This window comes from Anser brachyrhynchus, assembly GCF_964034855.1.
Source record: "Anser brachyrhynchus genome assembly, chromosome: 8".
NCBI classification, from domain to species: Eukaryota; Metazoa; Chordata; class Aves; order Anseriformes; family Anatidae; genus Anser; species Anser brachyrhynchus.
The window spans coordinates 16,580,575-16,601,435 of NC_137702.1; the positions used below are offsets into that span (position 1 = coordinate 16,580,575).

General features: G+C 47.5%; 1 protein-coding gene across 6 annotated transcripts; it reads left to right on the plus strand.

Annotated features, from left to right (window-relative positions):
• The first annotated feature begins 143 nt into the window (after positions 1 to 143).
• Positions 144 to 20,593, plus strand: LRRC8C (leucine rich repeat containing 8 VRAC subunit C). Of its 6 annotated transcripts, none has more exons than XM_080603045.1 (4): positions 149 to 292; positions 3,051 to 3,263; positions 11,998 to 12,139; positions 14,399 to 20,593. In XM_080603045.1, exons 3-4 carry the CDS (start codon positions 12,002 to 12,004, stop codon positions 16,667 to 16,669), a joined length of 2,409 nt encoding a protein of 802 aa, XP_080459171.1. In that variant the 5' UTR covers positions 149 to 292; positions 3,051 to 3,263; positions 11,998 to 12,001; the 3' UTR covers positions 16,670 to 20,593. The 6 variants fall into 6 exon arrangements, with proteins under 6 accessions (XP_080459170.1, XP_080459171.1, XP_080459172.1 ...); XM_080603046.1 differs by lacking the exon at positions 149 to 292 and adding an exon at positions 334 to 2,707; XM_080603047.1 differs by lacking the exon at positions 149 to 292 and adding an exon at positions 334 to 701.
• Positions 20,594 to 20,861: the final 268 nt, after the last annotated feature.

Below are 20,861 nucleotides of genomic sequence, written 5' to 3' on the forward strand. Positions count from 1 at the left end.
AGGCGCCGGCTGCCGGTGACCGCCGCGGCCTCCCCCCCCCGGCCCCGGGGCGGAGCGCGGCCGGGCCCGAGGGGGCTGCGCTGCCCGGCCCGGCCCCGCCGCCTGCCGCGGGCTGGAGACGTGGCCCCGCGGCGGCGAGGGCGGAGCGCGGCTGCCGGCGGCCTCCCCGCCCCGCCCGGCCCCGCCCGGCCCGGCCCCGCTCGGCTCGGCTCCGTACCGCTCCGCACCGCGGCATGAGCGCCCGGCCGGCCGGCCGCCGCCCGTGACCCCGCGCCGAGCCGGCAGGCAGCAGGTAGGTAGGCCCCGCGGCGCCGGGAGCGGGCTCCGGGAGGCTCCGTGCCCGGGGCCTGGCGCTGGGCGGAGGCGGCCCCGGGAGGTGCCGAGCCCCGGCGGCTCCGCGCTGCCCTCTCCCCGGGACGAGGCAGCCCCGGCGGGCGGCTCCGGGGGACTCCGGCCGCCGGCTCTTCCCCCGCGGCTCAGGCAGCGGGGCCCCGGGGCGGTGCTGGGGGCTCGCGGCCCTCCCGAGCCCGCCGGGGGCACGGAGCGGGGGCGTCCCGGTGCTGCTGCACCGGCTGCGGGCAGCCCCGCCTCGCCTCGCCTCGCCTCGCCTCGCCCTGCCCTGGCGGGTGCTCGCCCGCAGCCGCTGCAGCTCGCCGGGGAGAGTTGGCCGAGCACGGCGAGAGGCTGGGGAAGGCTGCAGGGTGCGTCTGGTAGGGTTTCATTGGGAAGAAAACGCGTGGAAGCGGGGGAACGTGCAGAAACGGGCGTGCGAGCTGTGGCCCGGTGGGGTTTTGGTAATCGCTTGCTCCGAGGTCGGACGCGCGGTTGGCGAGCAGCGGGGTTTCACCACGCACGTGGGCGCGTTCGCTCCCGGGAGCGCTGCAGCCCCGCGGGGTGCTGGAGAAGAGCCCGCGGAGGCAGAGGGCTGCTTTGCGGGGTGGTGGGGGAAAGAGGAAAAAAGATGGCAGTGCGGGGAACACGGGAAAAATGCCTTCCCTGTTCAGCCGAGGGGGCACGTTTCCCCTCCCCCCTGCGATTTCAGAGCCGCTTTTACTTTTCTTTCTGGCTCGATGGAAGCAGTCCGAGGGCAGCGCTCCCGGCCCCGGGCCCGTTCTCGTTGTCCCCGGACACGCCGCGGTCGGCAGCCGGGGCCGGGCCCAGCTCCGCTCGCAGCCAGTTCCCCGGCGCGACCCGGCCCCGGGTTCCCGGCACCTCGCCTGTGCCCAGGGCTGCCAGCGAGGCGCAGCAGCCCGCGCTGAGCACCTGTGGTTTCTGAATCATTTCCTTTTCCAGTTGCGCTCTGAGTTTGCTAAAATGTGTGGCAGCGGTGATGCTGCTTTCCTCCCGTCTGGGTAGTTACAGGCCCTGCTGTAGGTTTTACAGTAATAACACCGTTCTGTGGTGGCTTTTTTTTTTTTTAATTGTTTACTGTTGGAATAACTTTTAAGAAGAAACTTTCTGACAGAAACCCTAAAAATCCATTGCTTTGTGTGCCCGGCATTGGACATGGCCAGCGCTGCCTGCCAGAGAAGACCGGCATCGGAGACTCCTGAACTCCGCCGAAGTTCCTCGCTTCAGCGTCCGGCGCTGTCGGGCAGCCAGATCCCGCAGCAGCCCGGGCTGCTTCCTGCGGCAGCACCGCTGGAGCCGCCACCTGGGGCTGGAGGCCTCTGGTCAGGGCTCTGCCCGCGAGCAGGACAGCGTCACAGCCGGCGGCAGGGAGGTGACACGGCATGGGGGTCACCCGAGTGACCGCGGGGTCCGAAACAAACCGGGCCGGAGGCTGTTGGGAGCAGCAGTTCCCCCGATTGTGCATTGACCCCTTAACATTGATTCAAGTGGCCCCTATTTGTTGCCAAAAAGGCATTTCCCAGCCCAAGCCTCTTTGAATGCTGCAGGAAGTGAAAAATCTCCAATGGTACTCCAAACAATTCACAATAGCAGGAGCTAGAGTTGGATTTTACAGTTTTTTCTTTTCCATCTTGAGAAAACTGAGTGAAAAGATCCTGTCCTCGCTGCCAGGGAGCTCTGAAGGGCAGCGGAGGGGGGCGTGTGGTAAAGAACCGTCTGAAGAGGAAACACTGTACGTCAGGGAGAAAAGACAGGAACTCTAAGATACTTCCCCCAAAATCTTAGTACAGCAAAGAAGCCGCTCTCTTTCCGAAATGGTTTGTCAGGAGACTGTTAGCCAGTGTTGGATTTCATGTGTTCGACATAATGGAAACTTTTCTCTCTGCTTCATCCCCGAGCTGCGCGCCCAGCGGTTCTGTGTGACCCAGCTCTGGTGCAAGCTCAAGCCATAGCACAGTGGCTTTGGTTGGGTCCTGTGTTCCTGAGACCTCTGTCCCCCGAGGAAGATGGGAGGGTTGGTTCGCTCCCTGGGCAGATGCGACAGTGCCATTTGCTGTGTCGCTTCCCACTGCAGCGGAGGGCAGGCTCAGTGCTGCCCCGTCCCCAGGCAGGCACAGCATCTCGGGCTGCCTGCGAGGCTGGCAGCCCTGACTCAGCCTTCCTGCACCGCGCTCCTTTGGTGCCTCAGTGCCTGATGCAGTGTCTGGTCAGGCACGGGACAGACCCTAGAGCTGCATCATCCGGAGAGCCCGAAGCTTGGATCGGGATGGTGGGGTTTTTCTCCGTTTTTTTCCAGTGTGGAGGTTGTGTCGGCTGTTTCCATGAAGGGCTGATTTGCAGTCGAGTGTTTGATCAGGTAGGTAGGGCGGTGCCATGTATGTGCTTTGTGCATTTTCTAATCATTTGGGAGAATCCTGCTTTAAGCTGGAGTGCAGGGTTCTTGGCTGTGTTATCTCGGATAGGCTTGTAGTAATGTGTAGGGTCTGCTTCTTGGTGTTTCAGCGGTGAAAGAAATGCCCCCTGCAGGGCAGCATGTCACGGCTCTCCTGGAAAGTTGCTGGCACTGCTGCTGGGGTGAGCGTGGAGATCCCCGGGGTCTGAACCAGCGCGGGTGGCAGAGCCTGCTCCTGCAGAGTGGTATAAAAGGCATGTTTCTCTCTCTGCCGGAGTCAGCTTTCAACTTTTCCATTGACCCTTAGGCAAGCAGCGCCCAGCCTTGTATACCAACTTCAAATCCTGGACTAAGGGATGCTCCGCTGAAACCAGCGAGACACCAGCCCACGTTTCCCTTCAGTGGCAATAGCACCCAGTGATTTTGTGTCGATGGGAATCCAAAATTCAACAAGCCAGCAATGAGACTGCTGACGTGCTGAGAACACTTCCAGTTTCATTTGCTCACCGTTGGAAACAAGGTAGGAGCTTGGACCGCATGCTTGCTCTGGAGCTGGTGGTGAAGCAGAGCACGGGTCGGGTGCTGCCCCTGCCCGCTGCGCTGTGAGGGGCTGACACGTGCCGGCTTCACGTCGCCCTGCGGCAGCTCGGGAGCAGGGGTTGCTGTAAGGAAGCGGCTCGGTGTTCTGAGAGTGCACTGTCAGGTGTCTCTATTTGCCAGCCAGCGTATGTGCCTGAGCAGTAGTCCCAGTGGTAGGCTGTTCTCATGCGAGCTCACAGGGCGAAAGTGGGTGTTTGTGGACGGTATTGTCGGAACAGGCCCCGCCTGCCGCAGCCCCGTCCGAGCCCTGTGCGATGGCTTTGATCTGGCGAAGCTGGGGCTCAGTGGATACAGCCTTTCGTCCTGTGGGGCACCGACAGGCTTTCTGATGGAGTGCGTTTCGAGCTAATCCCTCCAGCGGGCCACGGCTGGGTGCAGCACTGAAAACGTCTGGTAAAGAATTTAGGCAGGTAGCTCTGGTTTCCCAGACCTCTGAGGTTTGTGATCTTTAAAAGTCTTCCTGCATGAGTAGCAATTCGGGTTCTGTAGCTGTTCGTGTTTATCTTACCCGTTTGCATCTGAACAAGATGATCATACCCGTTATAAGAATACCCGTGCTTGAGTTTCTATATGTTATCCTTTCCATTTTTCAGGAGTGCAGGTGGGACTGAGCTATGTTTTCATTGCTGGGGATTTTTGTCACAAAGGATGGTTTGGGGGCAGGAAAATGCATCAGCCGTGCTTCAGGCTGAGAATACCCGCATGTTTATTTGGGCGTTTGGGGATTTGTGTTTTACGAGACTATTGCAAAGTTTAGAAAGCTCTCTTGTGTAGCATGCGAGCAGGAGCAGAAAAGATCCCTTATGCGAAGTAGTCTCACAAATCATGAAAGCAGCATTTCTTTAATGTTTTTGGCTCAATCACTGCATAAAAAGTTTTTAACTAACTTCTCAGATGGTTGAACTGCTTAGACTCAGAATGGACTCTTTGTGCTACATGTCCCAATTAGGAATTAACTTTTAATTATATCATCTGAACATTTTTTATTCTGAGCACTTGTTTTAGCCTGGAGTCCCTGAATATTCCTTTGATAATCACTGGCACTAGTTTATGTAATATTTTCTATCCTATGACATGGTTCCTGTCTTCATTACCTGAGTATATCAGTAAGTGTTTGTGGAAAGCCTGTTGTAGCTTCGATTAAAACTTGATCAGCATTTACTTTTCTCAATCATTCAGACGTATTTCAGCAGTACTAAAATAGTACTTTCTGGATAGTTTCTTGCTCTTGGGTTTGCTGTTAAAGGTTTTCATGTGCGTTAAGAACATCTTGCAGCTCTGGAAAGAGGGCCCTAGGCTTCAGTGATAGCCCTGATAAACTAAGAATGTGATTGCCAAAGCCCAAAAGTGGAGAGTATCCCATGGAAATGTAGAGTTCACTTTTCTTTAAATTTGGACAAAGAGTTCAGCAAAGCTAGATCTCCACACAGTGCTATGGTACAAAAGAGCTGCTATCGATTCCACTGAGATTTTATCTGGCAGAATCTGGCCCTGGACATTTTTTTGTCTTCAGTCCAACCAAACAGAAGTCAAAGAGCTGCTGACAATAGGAAGTATTTTTGGTGTGTAATGCATGAAAAAGGACCGAGGCTCAATTAAAACAACAAGGGTATTGTATGGGATGCCGTCGCCAAGGCGGCGCTTACTGGATGTGTAGGTGGAAATTGCAGCGTATACTTTGACGCGCAATTATTAAAGTCGCTTCCTCATTACATTCTTCAGGTCTGCTCCGAGCTCTGGATTCGGGGCTGGGAGCGGCTCCCCGGGCACCGCAGCAGGGACGGGGCGGTCACTGCTGCCTCTGAACCCACGACGCTGGCTGCGGGCGTTGGGCAGGGCACGGGTTGTAGGGCCACCAAACTGTGGGTGCTGGAATAACGCGTCCTACGGGCTGGCTGTGTTCTGTCCGCTCCCCGCACGGCAGCCTAACGGCGGCTGCTGTTACGTGCAGCATCAGCACAGCTCCGGTGGCTTTGCAGAGGAGTTTGGGCTTGCTGTGAGTTCAGACTCGATCACTTGCAGAGAACTGGAAAAAGCAATATATTGTGGTTTTGTATTCATCCCTCCCGGTAAAGGCAGTAGGCACCTTTCTGTTTGCAGCTGGAGGCACGGCAGGGCGATGTGGCGTGCCCAAGGCAGGGAGTCCATGGCCACCTCCTGATGGGAGTCCTGACTCATGCTCTGTCCTTTCTTCTGGCCACATTTCCTTGCCAGCCTCATCCCCGAGAAGACAAATGTCAAGTGGTTTGTTTGACGATACAGTAAACATACGTCTCTTAAAAATAACTTGTTTGGATGCAAATGGATTGTTTTTAATGACTTTCCAGTTCCTCAACGTGGGATTTATGTTTAAGCAACAGCATCATTTGTTTGTATTTCTTCCAAATGATGGTACTTCTTCCTATGAAAACCTCTGCTGTGATCAACAGAACAAAAAGTAGCCCATCATGTTTGAAGAAATGGCAACATGCGAGACCTTTTTGCTGTACTTCCAAATACTCGGTTTTCAAAGTAGTTTTTCCATCCCCCGCTTCCCCCTCACCCCCCCCCCACCCCAAAAAGACAGTTTTTATTTTATTTTACAGGAAACACCAATGGCTGTAGAGCCTGACGGGGACACTAGTTTCCTGCAACGCTTCAAAGCCAGGGAGAAATTACTAGTAAAGGTATTACTGTCTGTTACATGGGAGCAGACCAAATGCTGGACATCTTGGTCAGCGCAAACAGATAGCAGGGTAATTACCAGAGCTCAGTGTCAGGGCAGTTCAGATACCATTCCTCCGCACGTACGATTTCTGTAAGAACACAGATAAGGGCACGGCATCAAACTCTTGGGAATTAGGAGTTGCTAATTCCAGCCCTTATCATCTTATTTCCCCCTTAGTGTAATCAGTGCTGTTTCAGACTGGAGGCCTTGTCACTGGGCCCACTTTTGTTCCGCTCTCGGTTAGGTGACGAAGTGGAATGGGTTCGTTATCTATGTCTGCGGTGCCAGCACAAGCAGTGCCAGGAGCTGTGGGGGACTCCAGGGCAAGCGCTGGAGACGAGGATCAGCCTTTGTAGTTGCCACAACCAGCAAAACCACAGTTTCCAAGGTTTATAAATTAAAATTAGTCAGCTGTGGGCAGCTGTTTACAGTGCAGTAAAAAATGCTTCCCCAATACACAGGCCAAATTTTGGGTCATAGGGGTCTGGAAAGTTTGAAATAAAAAGACAGCAACTTCTGTAACATGCATAGTCCGGTGCTGTTCCCCTAAGCCTGTTTCTAGAAGCGGTTAGAACAATTTTTGGTGCCACCTGAGAAGTGACTTGACAGTATTTCTGTGGAGCGGTGACCACTTACAGCCAGCTGCAGGGCGCTGGGGATGCGTGATGCCAGTCCCATGTGCCCTAGGGCTCAGCAAGTCCCTGCCACCAAGTCACGAGCTCGTCGCTTCCTGTAATTGCTGTGGCCTCTGTTACATATGTGCTGTGCTCTGTTCCTTTAATGAAGATGAATATGCTATAAATCATGTATGGGAACCAGCCCAGAGACCTACTTGCAGCGGTATTCCCAAAAGGCATTTCATAATTTATCCTAACACATGCAATATGTTTAAAACAGCAAGGAGAGCTGGTTCTACCCAGCCCAATGCTTTCCCCCCTTGATAGATCTCTGATGTGAAGCACTGCATGGTCCCAGTATAAATTCTCTCTTGCGGAAACCCGTCTCTGCCAGCGGCTCGGGGCCATGGCTGCGGTGCCCAGGGCTGAGCTTAGGAGGTGGTAGTGCCGGTCCTCTGCCCGAGATGGGGTCGGTGCAATGGCAGGGAAATGTGGTTCAGTGTCAGCTGGCGAATAATGCTCACATCTTTTCTGGTTAGCTTAAGAGATATCACCAACTTCTTGTGCTTCCTCATTCTAAACTAAACCATTTCTGCAACCTTACCTCTGTCCTACTGCTGTGTTCCTCCTCCTTTCTCCCTCTGGCCTGTTATTTATACCCTGCCCTAACTGAACCGATGCAACCTTGACATTAACTGCCTGCCCAGTGCCCAGGGGCCCCGACTGTGGTGCGAGGCTGTGGATGTTACCTAAAACAAGTGATGGATGACAGCAATTGCCTGAGGGCACAGCAACGTGGTTGAGTACCTGCTGGAAGAGTAAGATGGCAAAGAGCTTGCCTTCTGGTGAATAATGTCTGTAGCCTGACAAACACAGCGCTGCCAAGCCGCGGTCTCTCACATACAGCACAACAAGCAGCTGTGCCGCCGCCGTTCTGTCAGACGGTGGGCCGGGCCGGGCCCAAAGCGTGGGGCACGTCTTCGGGCTCTGCTCAGCAAGGATGTGATAGCTGGGATGGTGGCAGCAGGCCTCGCTGCTCAGCAGCTTTCTCAGCAGTCTGGAGGTCGTCCACCCCCTCATGGCCAGGCCGGTCCCCAGCCTGGGGACGGCGAGGGAAGGACAGCAGGTGACAGCCCACGGCCATCCTGCTGTACCCTGCTGGGGTCTGGGGTCTGACAGACCTGCACCAAGAGGCGGAACAGAGGCAGGGACGCCCAGTTATCTGTGTCCATTCAGAGTTACGCCGCCTAAAACAAGTTAAGTCGCTCCACAAGCACCTACTTAAAAATAGCGACGGTCACCTAGCAATAGCTGAAGCGTGGGGAGCCGCGAGGAGCCAACAGCGTTTTTATTGAGGGCTGTATCGGAGGTGCGCAGCCACGAGCATTAACGTGTCTGTACCCTGTAACAGTGCCGCATCCCTCAGGCTGCTCTGAGCACGGGCCGAGGTGAGGAGCTCTGGCAGCCTGCAGTGCCGTGACAGGAGGGCTCTGGTGTGTCCGCCGGTGTCACCGGGAGCGGCAGGGTGGCCGCAGCTGGAAGCCGTGTCTGTCGGCCTACCCCCGTCCGGCCACTGACGCAGCTGTTCCTCGGAGCACGAAGCCCGGCACAGCCGCAGATCCCACTGGCAGCCCTGCCTGCCCGCTCCTGCGGGCTGCCAGCGCCAGACAGCTAATTAATGAATTTCCTTTACGTTCTGCAGTGTGTGTCCACACCGCATCCCCGCGTTTCCCCTGGTGAAGGCCAATTGCTCAGGAGGTGCTTTGTGACGTGGCTGTTTTGGAGTCATCCCCTGATTTAATCTCTCATTTATTAAGTCTAACTTGTGTCTGGTACTTTCCTTTCCCACTTGAACCTATTTATTCTCCTTAGCTCTTTCAGGTCACGTTAAGTCATCGTGCTGTGCTTCTCATTGCCCATGCATGAGCTGATTTCTGTGGTTAGATTTCTGCAGGAGTAAATATCTGCTATTTGGTTGGAAGCTGTTCCTGTTTACATCAGTGAAGAGTTTGGACCTGAATGTTGTGGGTTTTGTTTTGTTTTGTTTTGTTTTCGGTGTTCTTCCACATCTCTGTTTCCAGCAAAAGCCGTATCTGCTTATTATCTTGAAGTCTTTGCACATGCCTACAGGGTACTAGATTTGACCCTCCTTTTCCCTTGCAGGAAGATTCAGGTATTGTTTACACATCTTCCTGGATTCCAGCATTTCATCTTATTATCACATACTTACTTTCATTCATTGACTCTTCTTTATATCCTAGAAAATTTAAAATAATAAAAACCTCCTAGTTTCTCTCCCCTTCCATTTTGTTGTTGTTGTTTTTGTTTTTCGTCTGGCAAACTCTCAGCACTTTTCTGCAGCACAGTTCAATGAGCCAGTACAGCTCTTAATCTGAGTTTCTTTCTGATTTCCTACTGGTAGCAGAATGCCAGGGGATCTGTCTCATGTGCGGTTTTCTTTTCTCTAGAGATTGAGGATTGTTAGAAATACAGGATAGAGAAAAAAAGAACAAATTCTGGTTGTAATTAGAAAAGTTACTCCAATATTTAGAATTCAAAGTTTCCTAAGGTGGGTTAAAAGAGTATTTAACTTAAGTCACATTTCACGTTTTGGGTACCGTAAATTGTGCCATTAAATAGCATTTTGAATGTAGGCGAGCTGAAATCAGTCACACTGTCTTAATTTCCACCATCTGAAATTTTAAACTCATGTTCTTCCATCTGCATGTGGTAAGAGGAGGTAGCAACCTGCAACGGATGGTGTGCTGTCCCAGAGATGGCTCTTTGGGCTGCAGTAGGAATTTTTACCATCTCTGGTTTGATTTGTTTAAATGAATGTAAAGATTGACAGAATCACTTTGTTTTGAGAGAATCACAACAGGCCTTGTTTGTGCGTGTGGCCCTGGGTGTCTGCTGTGGACAGGAGGGTTATGTCGGGGTTGTGTGGGCCTGCTGTGTCTCTGCTGGGGCTCCAAAGCCATTGCTAATGGATGTCCTCCTGGTCACTGGACAAGCCAGAGTGTGAAAACAGTGACAGGGAAGAGGGAGATGAAGACGGCGCAATTTTGTGTAACTCTTTGTCATGCCATTACAGCAGTGCTGGCAAGCCCAGGCTCCTCTGTGTTTCTTTCCAGTGTTTTTTCTTTAGTGCTGGTGTCACAATGAAAGAAGCACTAGGGTTTCTCCAGAGAATCCTGGAAAATGGTTATCTACCTTCTTCGTGTCCAATCTCCATTTAAAGCTTCTTGTGAATGTCATTTTTTCTGAAGCTTAAAAAAAAGTAGCCTGTCATCAGACACTGCTATTTTATTTACCATCGCTATGTGCAGTACTACTGCCATTGTTCAGTAACTGTTTCATTTAAAAAAAAAAATAAAAAAAAAATAATAAAGGAAAATATAAGTGGCAAACAGATTGTGGCGTTGCTCTGCAGACCTGGCATGGCTCAGAGAGGCTGGCTGTGCACAGGTCTCCCCGCTTGGACCATTAACCAGGGTGACAGCATGTGCACTCTGCTAATGAGGAGTCACACTATGCAAACAGTGACCACAAAAGAGAACAAGGGATGGGAGTAGCATGTATTTGTGCCACCAGGAACTATCTCCCTTCATTTAAATTCTCCACACGTCACTTACAAGAAATAAAGCGACCAGGTAACACAACAAAGGACCCTAAAAATACAGAGCGGAGCCCATCAAATGGAACAGCTATGCTGTGTGGTGCAGGTCCTGAGGGCTGTCCCTGTGCCGTGGGTCCAAGAGAGTTCCCAGCCCCTGCTGCAGCGCAGCTGAGCATGCGTGGACCAGAGGAGCGGCTCCGGGGTGCGCATGGTACCGGTGGCTGCATCCCTTTACCGCCAGGCAGCTGTTCAGGCCAGCTGGCAGCTTAATAAAATTAATAATAAATTAGTTTGCATGTCCTGCAGGGGAGTGCTGGCTGTGCAAGGGAGGTGCACGGCTTCACCTGGTTTCATAGCCTGTGTCATGTCTTGGGGACTACGTCCTGAAGACAAGAAGCTGACAGAGACTCTCTTGTCCGCCCAAGTGATGCTAAAAGCAACACAAAGGGGTTGAAAGAGGGCAGGGAGCAGGGGCTAGGAGGTGTTTATGCTCCCCACTCAGGAAGTGGTGAAGCCCCAGCCCAGCTATTAACCCAAGCTCATTTACAGGCGTCACCTCGTGCGTGCTGCTGCTTTTGGGGGTGGGTCCAGCTCCTGAGGAGCTGCTGGGCAAGCAGAGACACAGTGCTCCTTGAGGGGGTGTTGAGCTGGCCATCTTTTCACCCAAGTATGGCCGGTGCAGTGGGAGCAACGATACATTCGTAAGATGGCCATACACTTGCAGTTAGGGCAGTGTCCTTCCCTCTGGATGAGGCTCTGGATGAGCCAAATCCCCCCAGTCCCTGGGAAGCGTGTCAGCCTCATGGCTGAGTCTTTGTGCTGCTGGGTGGCACCAAAGCCACCCCATGGGTTCCAGCACACAGCTGAACCGGGACTGTAAACTCTTAAAATATGGCTGTGACATGAGGTGATTGTGGTGGGCGTTTCCGATATTAGTTAAAGGACATTCTTCATAAATTGTCCTTGGGAGTATTTTTGTTACGTTCCCATGTGGATTTATCTTTCCACTGTAACTTACTGGGGAGTTTCAGTGCTGGTTTGATCTCAGGGATTCAGTTACACAACTCACTGCGGACTTACAGATCGGTGTCTGTCTGTACATGCTCGTGCGGGAGCTGATTTCTCCGAGGAGGTGATGATGTAAGCCTAGACATCTGAGGTGAAGATAAAGCCCTTGATCTGCCCATACTGCCTGTAGTTCTGGTTAGCTAAAGCACTTTAGCAACTTGCGCTCAAAACGTAGTAGATTTAAAACTGTAGTGAGTATGCACACAAATATTCAAGAGCATCCCAGAAACCACTATGAATACAACGGAAGCGAATGAAACATGATAGCTAAACGGGCCTGTGAAATCCGAGCACCGGATAACTGCTTTAGCCAGGCCTTTGAGATCAAGGCTAGCGCGTACGGAGCTGGCAGCGTTCAGAAGGCCGTGTCGACCCGTCGGGCGGGGTGGGAGTCAGCGCAGAGCACGTTGGTCTCCCTGCATGCACGGACCCTGGTGCTCCTGGGTGGCAGCACGAGTATCCCCTGTCAGGTGGGTGTCCGAGGGACCTCTTGGGAGGCAACTGGGGACTTTGTGCCACATCCCGGGCCTCTCATGTCCAGAGCGGGTTGTGTCAAAGCTCTCGGAAGAACTTTCTCACTGTCTCGCATAGACCGGTGGGTGCTGGCCGCAGGAGGCTGATCGCTGGCCTTGCTCTTTTCCAGGAGGATGATTCCTGTGACCGAGTTTCGCCAGTTCTCAGAGCAGCAGCCAGCGTTCAGAGTGCTGAAGCCCTGGTGGGATGTGTTCACGGACTATCTCTCCGTCGCCATGCTGATGATCGGTGTGTTTGGGTGCACGCTGCAGGTAAATCGGCCGAGGGAGGTGCTCTCGGGGGCACTGAGAGAGCAATAAGCGAGGACAGTCCTCGCGAGGACAGTGCCTTGCATTGTTTATCTCTTGAATTTGCAGTGAACAAAGCAAAAATTTGCTAGTCTGGGGATTAAAGCTGCTTGGGCAGAAACATCAAATAACACAGACCAGACTTTCTGCAGCTGTAAATCAGTAGAGCTGCACCAGAGTCAGTGGAGTGATGCCAGCTCAGATAAGAGCTGTTGCTTTGGCTTGTGCATGTATGCCTGTTTTCACCACAATCTGGCATAACAAAACAGATGATCAAATTAAGTTCTTTTTTGTACCACTTTTTTTTTTTTGCTTAGAAGCTTGGAAAAATGTGATTCTGTAATTTCTGTTTTTCTTTATTTGGCAAATGTAAATACTTTTTGCTTTTGTGTTTCAAAGGGATTTGAAATGCATGTGCTTATTTTATTAACACCACCCGCAACTAATATTACGCCTCCTCCATTCCAAAGCATCTCTGAGGATGCTGACGCATAAACAATTGACATTACTGTCACTCACTGTAGCTAAATTTTGCTGAAGAGCCAAAAGCTGAAAAGAAATGGAAAGTACTGTTTGGGATGGACTCCACAGGAGCAGAAAGTTGTAGTACTGGCTCAAACGTGGGTCTCATGTATTTTGGCATGACTCAGAAATGGAGCTAAAGGGACACACTGACAAAGCTCGTATTTCAGGAGGATTTGCTCACCTATATGGCCTAAGATTTTCACTTACCTTGTCCCAGGTTTCATGTGAAATCAACTATGGTTTCGCCTGTCTTCACCATTTTAAATATTTTCAGTTGAAAAGATAGGATGTCCATGTTTAAAAATCTCTCTGTACAGTGCTGTGTTTTGCATAATAAACTAAGTGTTTGCTTAAGCACATGAAGTAGAGCGTCTGTTGTTTCTAAGTTTACCTGCTTGACTGGACGAAGCATGCTGGAAAATAATGCATGGAAACACTTCAAATAACGGGCAGGTTCTTTGACTGGACGAAGCATGCTGGAAAATAATGCATGGAAACACTTCAAATAACGGGCAGGTTCTTTTTATTTCAACTTACTACCAGAGGTATGAATCCAGAGTGTAACTAATGGCAGTGTAAGAAATATCAGAATAGCATTTACATGCAAAAATTAATTGTAGGAGTTTCTGAAGTGTCAACAGTTATGGTTAAAAACGTGTGATCTCATCTCAGCATCTCCCTACACCAGGGTGGATCGTCAAGGAGGATCTGCATTTGGAAGCTCTTGTTGCATACCCTATTTTTAGTGCTTTCAACAACCACGATGTCGAAGGATATATTCATACTGCAGTAGAAGGCACGTTCTTAGTTTGGCTAATCCCAGGTAGTCATTCAAGGCAAATTACAGATCTTTTTGTTTTATCACACGGATTAGTATTTTAAAATTAAGACCACTGGGGAGCATGGCCCTGAACTCAGACTGTTCTCCCAACTTAAACCAAAGGTGATTGGTCCCTAAAGGCAATCTCACCTGAGTTTACCAACGTGAATGGCGAGCCCAAATTAAAGAAGTTGCTCTTCTTTTGCATTACAGACAGTCAAGGACAGGTACTTTGTTCCCACAGGTGTGTACTGTGAGAACTGTCTCTGTATGAGACACTGAATAAAAATGATGTCCATGCGCGTACATGTATAAAATGCCATTGACTCTCTAATATCACTATCTGTATTTATTAAGACTGAAGATAAACAGCATCCTCCCAGCATAGATATGCCCGCGTTGGCTCTTTGTCAGCCATTTTGGGTGTGATAGACATCACAGTTTAAGTGTAAAGCCACATGAATGCAGTTATGCTGCTTTCAAAGCCTAAGCTCTTTCTGAATACTGTGTAGCACTTGCCAGGATGAATACAACCGTCAAGAACAGTCTTTCTCTGGGGAGAGCAGTGCAGGATGTCCCTGGTCTTCTCTGGAAGCATTACCCATACTTCTGCTTTTTCTGGATTATCTCAATGCCCTTTTATCCAAATTATGGAAAGCTAACCATTGATGAAAAGGGGTGACCTAGTTCCTCGCATATAGAACAAGTATCTTGTTGGGACTAACAACAATAATAATAATAGCACAGACTGTGAGATCAAGTGCCAGGCTATGGGACGGAATGCCTGACAGCTGGAGGAACTCCAAGGACAGCTACCCAGTGGTACTGCCACCATTGTTTGTACATCAGCTTAAAAGATATCTTTTTGTGTGTTTCAGGTCATGCAAGACAAGATAATATGCCTTCCAAAACGAGTACAGCCTTGCCAGAACCAATCTAATAGTTCAAATGTGTTTAGTGCAATCCCAGATACAACCCCTCTTCCTCCACCCAAGCCATCCACTCCTCCAGCTACAGTTGAAATGAAAGGGCTGAAGACTGATTTGGACCTTCAGCAATACAGCTTTATAAATCAGGTGTGCTATGAACGTGCCCTACACTGGTATGCCAAGTACTTCCCTTACCTTGTCCTTATACACACGCTGGTCTTCATGCTGTGTAGTAACTTTTGGTTCAAATTCCCTGGGTCGAGCTCCAAAATTGAACACTTCATTTCAATACTTGGGAAATGTTTTGATTCTCCCTGGACAACAAGAGCCTTATCTGAAGTATCAGGTGAAGACTCTGAAGAGAAAGATAACAGGAAGAACAACATAAATAAGTCTAATACTATCCAGCCAAGCGCTGAAGGCACTTTGGTCAAGACACAGTCTTTAAAATCAATCCCTGAGAAGCTGGTTGTGGATAAGGGAACGCCTGGGGCATTAGACAAGAAAGAAGGTGAACAGGCCAAAGCACTGTTTGAAAAGGTGAAGAAATTTAGACTGCATGTTGAGGAGGGTGATATACTCTATGTCATGTATGTTCGCCAGACTGTGCTTAAGGTAATTAAATTCCTTATTATTATTGCATACAACACAGCACTCGTCTCAGAAGTTAATTTTACAGTAGTCTGTAATGTTGATATAGAAGACATGACAGGATACAAGAATTTTTGCTGTAATCACACGATGGCACATCTGTTCTCTAAACTCTCCTACTGCTACCTGTGCTTTGTAAGCATCTATGGCCTCACATGCCTTTATACTTTATACTGGTTGTTCTATCGCTCGCTGAAAGAATATTCCTTCGAATATGTTCGGCAAGAGACAGGAATTGATGATATCCCAGATGTCAAGAACGACTTTGCTTTTATGCTTCATATGATAGATCAATATGATCCTCTCTATTCCAAGAGGTTTGCTGTCTTCCTGTCTGAAGTCAGTGAAAATAAGCTGAAACAGCTGAACTTAAACAATGAGTGGACTGCGGATAAACTGAGACAGCGGCTACAGATGAACTCCCATAGCCATTTGGAGCTACAGCTTTTCATGCTCTCTGGACTACCAGACACCGTTTTTGAAATCACTGAGCTGCAGTCTTTGAAGCTTGAAATTATTAACAATGTAATGATACCAGCGACCATTGCACAGTTGGACAATCTCCAGGAGCTCTCATTGCACCAATGTTCTGTGAAGATCCACAGCGCTGCCTTGGCGTTTCTGAAGGAGAATCTCAAGATCTTGAGCGTCAAGTTTGATGACATCAGAGAACTTCCCCACTGGATGTATGGCCTCAGAAATTTGGAAGAACTGTATTTAATTGGCTCCCTAAGTCACGATATTTCCAAAAACATTACGTTGGAATCTTTTCGGGAACTTAAAAGCCTTAAAGTTCTTTACATAAAAAGTAATTTGTCTAAAATCCCACAATCTGCTGTCGATGTTTCAAGTCACCTTCAAAAATTGTGCATCCATAATGATGGCACTAAGCTAGTGATGCTCAACAACCTGAAGAAGATGGTCAACTTGACACAGCTGGAATTGGTTCACTGTGATTTGGAACGCATACCTCACGCAGTCTTCAGCCTTCTCAGTCTTCAGGAATTGGATTTAAAGGAAAACAACCTCAAATCAATTGAAGAAATAGTAAGTTTTCAACATCTGAGAAAACTGACAATCCTAAAGCTGTGGTACAACAGTATAACATACATCCCGGAGCATATAAAGAAACTCACTAGTCTCGAACGGCTTTCCTTCAGCCATAACAAAATAGAGGTTCTTCCATCCCACCTATTCCTATGCAACAAAATCAGATATTTGGATTTGTCTTACAATGACATTCGCTTTATCCCACCTGAAATAGGAGTTCTTCAGAGTTTACAGTACTTTTCCATTACTTGCAACAAAGTGGAGAGTGTGCCAGATGAACTATACTTTTGCAAAAAACTTAAGACTCTGAAAATTGGGAAAAATAACTTGTCAGTCCTTTCACCTAAAATTGGTAATTTGGTATTCCTCTCCCACTTGGATATTAAAGGCAATCACTTTGAAATTCTCCCAGCTGAACTTGGTGAATGTAGATCTCTGAAGCGGACTGGTTTCACTGTAGAGGACACCTTGTTTGAAACGTTGCCTTCTGATGTCAGGGAACAAATGAAAGCTGAATAACTAACTTCCTCTTGCTCAGTTTTACAGAAATAATGCTTCTACCAAATATGCTGTAGAAAGTGCATACTTTGAATATGCATTTAGTTTGTGATTATTTTTTTCTTTTTCAAAAAGTCCTTTCTGTACAAAGCAATTTGGAGTAAGGAGTACATATATTTTTAATAAAATTTTCTCGTATTTTTTCACTGTTTTAAGATATTTTAAGTTTATTTTACCCTGAGAACAAGGGTGTCTGTAACTTAATTTTTACTGGCAAAAGTAAATGTTTTTATCTGCTGACTTTTTTTTTTTTCTTTTTACTTTGGCTAATCCCAACAGGGGAACTGTGTTTAAGTTGTATGCTTTGGATTGCATAATTTGTAACAGGTGATTATATTGTCTTCCTGGTTATTGTTAATCCGTTAGGATGTGGTCTTCAACGGGTAATCCTGCAGTTGTTGAATGCCCTGTTCCCTCTTTTCTTCAGTGGGAGCTGAAGGTGTTCAACATCTAACAAGATCTGGGTTGACCTTCCTTTTATTTATGACACTGTTTTCTCATATGGTCAAAGCAGGTAGAAAAGGTTCTTTATGTACAAGGGCTGGAGGTATTTTAATTGGTCTGAGGGAGCATGCAGAATTCCTCCAGGGCCTTCTGGAAAGTTTAGTCCAGGTCTCCATTCACATGCAGCACCGAACAGGAGGCACTGATTGCAGTTTCCTCTCCAGAGCTGGAAGAGTAAGGCCACAGGTCACAGAGGAGTCACTACCAAAATGACTCATGCTGAAGATTTTCTGAACAATGCAGAGAGGTTCAGGGGCCCATTTCCTGCTGACCTGAGTGTAAGGGGTGCAATGAACTCACTGTTTTGGAAAAGGCAATGCAGGGAGATAAAACACTAATTTCAAAAATCCCCTACCTATCCTCCACTAAAAGCCCAGTACCTCAAGTGAGCAAGTGTCCTCTGTGTCCCTCAGGGATGCTGGGCACCTTGCAGGACTGGGATTCAGAAAAAGTGCAATCGTGTTTAGTTTGTAAAGCTTCTGGCAAGGAAATGATAGTATTTTAAGCAGCTAATATGCTCCTTTTTTTGAGTTTTGGTATTGTATTACAAGCTCAACGCAGGAACATTTGCAGATTTGGAAAAATGAGGTTAAATGAATACATTAACTTCTCAAAACCCTCAGCCTACCAAAGGGCAGCGATGAAGGCTATATTTTCATCTCCCAAATAGTAATTAAATTGGAAATCATACAGTTGGATGTCAGCTTTTTAAAATATTGTAATAATCTGTAATATCTTTAATGCATCAGGCTGGGAACTTTGTCCTCTGAAACCATTCTCAGTTGTTTATTTATCCAGCTTTTTTAAAACTTATCCAGCCTTTTATTTATCCATCCTTTCTCTTAGGCAAGTTTGGCAGGTATAGTCTTTGATAACTCTCGTGCTACTCACAAGCTAATTTAAGCTAATAAAAATAACCATATAAAAAATAACCAAGCAAAATATCTTGCTGGGGGGAGATCTCTTCATCCTCTCCAATGACGCATATTTGAGTCAGACGCAGGCACTGGATAAATGCTTTGCAAGAATATCTAGGAGTAACTACTTCTTTCTGTAGGAGGCAATGCTGTTTATAAATTGCAGAGGTTGAGTTGCAGATTGTTTAAAGTTATGTAAAATAATTTTTGATGATTGTCAGATTGGTTGCTTTTCAATGTTCTCTAACTGCCGTTGCATGTCTTGAACTCCAGTTAATCTGGGTTCTTGAGTTTATTGTTGTTTTGAGTCTGATTTATAAAGGTGGGGAGACAATCTAAAATAAATATTTCCTAGTTAAACCAGGGCATGCTGCGCAATCTGGTAAGTGGGCTTGCTACATTACCAAGTCAGACTTTCTTTTTGCGCTTGGCTATGTTCTGCAGAAAAATCTGTGTGATTAATCAGAAATGGGTCAGGCGTGAAAGAATCAGAACAAGCTTTTTTTAAAGTGGTTTAATTTAGTTCTGTAAAAGACCTATAACCGATGTAGCTGTTGCAAGAGCTACTCTTACTCATATGGAATGCACTTACTGGAACAGCTTGGCAGTATATATATATATATATTCTAAATGTATTTCACTTTGATGTAATGTGAGGGAGAGAAATGTTTCATTGCTCATATTAACCTAATTATGTAAACCAAAGTGCTGTTGTCTCTGATGAATGTAAACTGTTTAAACTGTCCAAGTAATTGTTGGAGCTGTATAGTTATCTTATTTAGATTTGAAATATGGGAATACATTTGAAGTTTTTTTAAAAAAATCTTTATATTCCTAGATGTAGCATTTTAAATCCATAATTTATTTTGTGTCTAATGTTTCATGTGTAGTGGTCTATCTTCTGAATGGAAATCATGCACACCTCATAACTGAAGGTTGGAGACTGGTTCTACACCTTTTTTTTTTTTTTAAATACATCACTTAGAGGATGTGGAGGTTTTGTTTGCCACTGATTATATTTATGTCAGGGCAATCCCTCATGTGGGCACAGTTACATGAGTATAAAGTGCCTTGTGCTGGTATTTCTTTATTTACCTTCTAGATAGGAAGAAACTATACCAGTGTAAGCACTTTCACGCTAATAACTGTATCTCCTCCAAGGGTTTGGTCTGCTGAGACAGCTTAGTCAATCGAACAGCCAATAACTATCCCCTCCAAAAAGGGGCAGTTTCCTTTGTTTGCCCCTGCTCCCATCCCTGGCACATGGTCCAGCCGCTTCTCTCGTACCTCTATGGGTCCGGTGCTTGTCTGATCCCTCCACAGGATGTATCAGTTTACTAAGCCAGCAGAAAACTAAGCCAGTAAAAAAAAAAAAAGGCAGATCTGCTGGGTCAATGGATGCTAGGGTAGGAGCAGCAAGGGAACAGGACTCTTCAGCCAGGGTCTGGGCAAGGAGGAGGAAGGACAGGGCACTTTAGAGGTGCTAGGTCAGCTTGTTGTCTTGCCGAGCCATGTGCTTGGAGAGCTGTGCTGTTGCATCTATAGCAGCGTTAGGCAGCATGCCTTTTGTGGGTAGAAAACCCACATAGTGATAAAATATCAAATTACTGTTTATTGCTTAAACTTAATGGAACAAACTCAGGTAGCTGCACTGTTGACTTTTTCTAAACTTCTTACTGTCTGGTCTGTGGGGTGTATTTTCCAAAACCATATTACAGTATTTTAGAAGTGCATCAGCTAAGAGAAGATTGTTTCCTAATTCTGTATGACCTCCAGAAAAATATGTAAAAGTGCCATATTTACTCAGTGATTCATGTACTGCTCATATGTATATTCACATGCAATTGCATAATAGAAGACTTTTCTGTGAACTATAGTATTTGACTTAGAATGGATGGACTTTTTGTGGATAATACTTCAGGCATGGTTTCTATGAGTTTATATAATTAGTTATATTAATCAGGTGCCTAACAAATAATACAATTGCCAGAATATAAGCAAGGCATTTTACATTATTGCTCAAAAATAATATAAATCTTCCTTGGTAATGGAAGCAGAGATGACAGAGTGCCTCAAAAATAAGAAGACAACTTTAATAGTATATTAAGCCTGAAAAACAAATCTACTATGTGATCAAAATCTGGCGATGTACACTTCCCCCTTTGTCACAATTAGGATTTGTGCTGACCTCGTGCATCCAGCCAGTCCGGCAACTTGTGCAAGTTCGGATTGGAAAGCACCCGCTCCGAGTCCCATACCACACTTCTGGCACTTCCACTAATTCATGTGCTTAAGTGGTGACAAGTCCTGTAAGAATGCCAAGGAAAAACTTTGAAATTTGACCAAACGGACAAACACCTTAATTCTGTAGCAAGAATCTTAATATGATAATAGACCTGCCTAGTGTTACATTGCAATATAGTACACCCAGGAAAAAGTGAAATAAAATGTTCTTTTGTAATAATGAACATTGTCAGACTGCAACGTGATTATTTGTTTTGGAAACACTTTGTTTCTGGGTTACCTAAAGATCAGACATAACCATCTTTTGGGTTTATTCTCTCGGGAGGGAAGTCAGGAAAACACACTTGAGAAAACATCGTTAGACTTGACAGGATTTACGGTGACGGTTTGGCTTCCCGCGCTCCTCCTTCCATCCTGTCTCTCCGCAGCCAGCTCGAGGGCACACAAAGAGGCCGTCCCTGCGGGAGCAGCTCCCTGTGCTCCACGGG